The sequence below is a fragment of the Melanotaenia boesemani genome, chromosome 13 (assembly GCF_017639745.1).
Source record: "Melanotaenia boesemani isolate fMelBoe1 chromosome 13, fMelBoe1.pri, whole genome shotgun sequence".
Classification (NCBI taxonomy): domain Eukaryota; kingdom Metazoa; phylum Chordata; class Actinopteri; order Atheriniformes; family Melanotaeniidae; genus Melanotaenia; species Melanotaenia boesemani.
In genome coordinates this window covers 29,820,545-29,824,500 of record NC_055694.1, presented here as the reverse complement: position 1 = coordinate 29,824,500, position 3,956 = coordinate 29,820,545, and the positions used below count along the sequence as shown (strand labels likewise).

General features: G+C 38.6%; 1 protein-coding gene across 1 annotated transcript; it reads right to left on the bottom strand.

Annotated features, from left to right (window-relative positions):
• Positions 1–313: 313 nt before the first annotated feature.
• On the bottom strand, positions 314–3,473 carry LOC121650993. The gene is made up of 11 exons (XM_042002834.1): positions 3,395–3,473; positions 2,521–2,584; positions 2,238–2,361; positions 2,012–2,048; positions 1,760–1,860; positions 1,385–1,657; positions 1,215–1,308; positions 1,040–1,107; positions 689–901; positions 426–515; positions 314–379 (listed from the first exon to the last, which is right to left on the bottom strand). Exons 3-11 carry the CDS (start codon positions 2,358–2,360, stop codon positions 314–316), a joined length of 1,065 nt encoding a protein of 354 aa, XP_041858768.1. The 5' UTR covers position 2,361; positions 2,521–2,584; positions 3,395–3,473.
• Between the last annotated feature and the right edge of the window lie 483 nt (positions 3,474–3,956).

Here is a 3,956-nt window from a genome sequence, read left to right as displayed (position 1 = left end):
TGATTTCTAGAAAATATGGGGTACCTATAATCACCCTGATAATGAGTAGCTGTTACAGACCAAACCCGACGCTGTAGTGGGTCAGGACGATCGTGAGCTGTACTCCCGTTGTTCTGCATTTCTTGCTTCTGATGAGAAAAAAAAAACAAATAAAACAACAACTAAAGATTTTTGAAAAGTAGAAGATAAAATATTAACATTTGAATGAGATGCAAGTTAAGGGTGTGTTTTGTAATATTATTGTAGAATGTAATAACCATGTGAGATTAGTATAAATGTTATGAAATGCGGTAAATGTTAGGACAATGTAGTATCAGTATTCATCAAAGATACAAACCTGTTTCTGAATCCTCGTTCGCGTTGAAACTCCTGGCGTAGCCTAACGTGGGGGACAAAGAAAATGAATGAATGAATAAATACCATACACGTTTGTCCGAAGGAACACCTTTATGGGAGAAGTACACGGGTTTGAGGGGGAGATGAAACTTTTCTCTTAGAGCTGCAGCTGCAGCCACCTGTAAGAATGGGTTGAAAATAGACTGAAAACAGAGATTGTACTTGACAAAGAGAAATGTAGTTACATGAGTTTGATAAATCAACCATATACGTAAAGTTATTAAAAATAGTAAATATCTCCAAGTTGGTGTCAAACCTTCCTCTCCTTGGGTGAAACAGTGATAGTGCTTACCTTCATGCTTGATCCCACACATGTCCACTCAGTAGTGGGTCGACGAGGGACCTGGGCATTTCTCTTCACCACAATCCGGGGAGAAACTCTTGTGGATGGTGGTGGAGAGGCCATACGAGGCATCTTATGAGCTAAGGTCTCCAGGTGCTCGTAGGTAGAGTTCCATATCACGTCTGCAAGGCGAGGCATCCCCTTGTCGTCACCAAGGTGCACCTTCAAAACATCAAGTAAAATATTCCATACACATTATTTTCAAACTCACAGAAGAATTTATCATCACTTTACTTATGTCTACAATTTTTTTTTTTATCCAATGATCTAATTACAATAGAAATGACATGTTGTACGTACCCCATCATGAGACCATAAGTCAACAGAGTTGAGTGGGAAGTGGTCAGCCCAGTGCCAGTATGTGAGACCTACAGCCAAAGACACACAATATGCATAAATTTAATCCAAACACTTACATGTAATGGCATGTATTGTTGCTTATAACCAATTGAATTTTTGTATATTAAAAACATACGGAAATCAGCAGCCACACGTTGGAATTCATGACGCATCATGTCCTGGTAACCCTTGGCGACTGTCAGGCGTGGTATGAAGTCAGCAACCACAACCTGAAACAAACAGAATAGTTATTGATAAGGTCATAAAACATTATTCTGAGTTTTTATGAACATATAAAGAACTTACGTTAGTCCAGCGGTCACAGACTGTTTCCAGGTAACGGCGAAAAGCCGCTCCAGCCTCTTGAATTGTTCTGGAAACCGTCAAATTATTAGAGGGCGCCAGAACAACCACAAGATCTGGATCCCTGGAAAGAGCAACGTGCTTCATTTCAGCACAAAGCTGATCAGCACATGCCCCCGGTGTTGCCATGAATCCGAAGGAAAGATTTCCTTTAGGCATGGGAACAACACCGTCTGCGAAGGACCGCAGGTGTGAGTCTCCAACCAGAAGAATGAACTGGAAGAAAATAGTAGATTTAATGAAGAATTATAACATCATCACCTATAACAGCAACAGCTAACTATAATGCCTCACAATAACTTAAGGAATTTCATATACCTCCTTGCCTGGAAACTCTGCGGGAATGACCAGTTTGTGGCTTCGTCCTGAGACACTCAGTGGCCATTTGTTCACACGGTAGCGCCATCCAGTACCACGAGCTATAAATATAACACACCCAGAAACAGAAAACCTTTACTATCACCTAATCATGTTACCAAAGTTAACACATCAGCACAAGAGAAACTAAAGAAAGCAAAATGATGACAAAGCATTGCTGTATACCACAAAGATGAAAGAACTAATACATACGTGGAGGTGCCTCAGGTTGCTGATGCTGTCCAACAGTCTGGAGAAAAAGAAAGTAAAGAGAAAATTTTTTTAAAAATCTCTGACAAACCATTCACCAGTAATGATTAATGGAAGAAAGGGGGGGGGATCACATTAAGTAAAAACACTAGAGCAGTTTAGCTCAAGACATGTGTTCAAAAAGGAAATACTACGAAAAAAATACAAATGAATGTAAATTTTGAACTACCTTGCCCAAGGAAGAGCTGCATGGATCCACAAGTAGCTTGCTAACACATTCAACAACCTTCGGGTCTGCCAGGGCTCTCCAGCGTTTCGTCTGGCCCTGAGATCTTTTGCCTTTCCTCGGCATCCTGAAAAAAAAACAAAAAACAAAAACCAAAGAGATAAAAACAGTCAACACTAACCAACAAAATATGATATATTGAAAAACTGTAATAATGTTTAAATTGACTGTGGAAAATAAGTAATATCAAAATCAAAGAAAAGTTATAGAAAGTAAATAGAAATGCCTGTAGATGTATTTGTCCTGCAGATGGGATGTCCACAAGTGAATGTGAATCCAAAAGGGGTTTACTAAAAGAAAAAGCAAGAAAATAGATTATTATACTTCAATAATCTCTTTTACAGGTATTACATGTTTGACTGAAGGGCAATTTATTGAACTTGTATCTGCTAAAACACTAGAAACAGATTAGAAATCAGTGTCAGAATAGAGAAAACGTCAGCAAATAGGTAGTTATTTAAACTAATAATCTAAAAAAGCTAATTCTTTTAGCATGTAACTAGTCCTAGTAAGACTAACACCTACTGCAAACAAAAGTTGTTTGATGTTTAACAACCAGAGACATAATGAAATTACAATTTTCCAGAAGCTTCATTATACATACAATCACAATGTCCTATCATTGATACACATCCAATTAACATGAGAAAAATAAGAAAAGATCCACAGCTTAAAAGAAAACTAATTAAACAAAAAGCTTTGTTAGCAAAATCTTAGTGCTATGCCATGTGCTCAACGCCGACCAAAGCTTATGCAAACAGAACAAATAACTCTTTGTCGGCAAAATCTTTAGTTATATTACGCCTCATTTAAAAAACAAACAACAAAGACACAAGAAACCACGATTTTCAAAAGGGGATTCTGCTAGCTAGCTCAGTAGGTAGGTTTTCAATATTGTTTGTTAGTACTACAGAACGAATAAGTCTTTAAGTTTAAGCTTTGTCTTTGAATCAGTTGAAACCGCCTTGTTAGAAAAATGTTCTCTAAAATCTCTTTTAGAAATCTATGCAGTACAAAAGATTGCTAATTCCGCTAGCTAGCAAGCAACCTTAAAGTGTACTGGTTTACAACAATGTATACTTAAACTCAGGCGACTTTACCTTAGTTTTCCCTAAGTTAGCAATCATCATAATCATATTGTTGTTCATTAAGTGTAAAACATTTGTAAGAAGTACAAATGTAGTTATGAATTAGAGTTCATAGAAGTACGTCTTACCTCCAGGAGAGTTCGCGCTACACTGAACCAAAAGCCTCACGTATAGGATATGACGTCACCGCGCACATCGAAAGCCAATCACAGCGCTACAAACCGCTGTCGTCAGATCCCATTACCGCTGCACCTTTTTTCACTAATAACTCAGCCAAAGGTTTTACAAGCCTACAAAATCCCGTCTGTCCCAGTCCGCAACGTGACGCATACACCTATATTGTGATGTGGAGTAAATAAAACATGAGGAGGAGAAAGAAAAGAAAGCACGTGTGGGAGGCAAATCCAGTAAGTCGTGTTCGGAAAGAAATCCCACTTGCCGCTGGACCACCATTGACTTGACTCATACACTGACACCAGTTGCTTAAAACAGAGAAGCGCGCGCACACGGTGGGAGAGAAAGAAAGGAGAGATACCGTTTTGCAACCCCCCTCGTTTTGCTTCGTTGTATGGAC

Coding starts and splice junctions, on each gene's coding strand:
- LOC121650993 (XM_042002834.1), bottom strand. CDS start 2,360: ATGCCGAGGAAAGGCAAAAGATCTCAGGGCCAGACGAAACGCTGGAGA. Junction 902..1,039: donor ACTTATGGTCTCATGATGGG/GTACGTACAACA, acceptor GATGTTTTGAAG/GTGCACCTTGGTGACGACAA. Junction 516..688: donor GTGTGGGATCAAGCATGAAG/GTAAGCACTATC, acceptor CCATTCTTACAG/GTGGCTGCAGCTGCAGCTCT.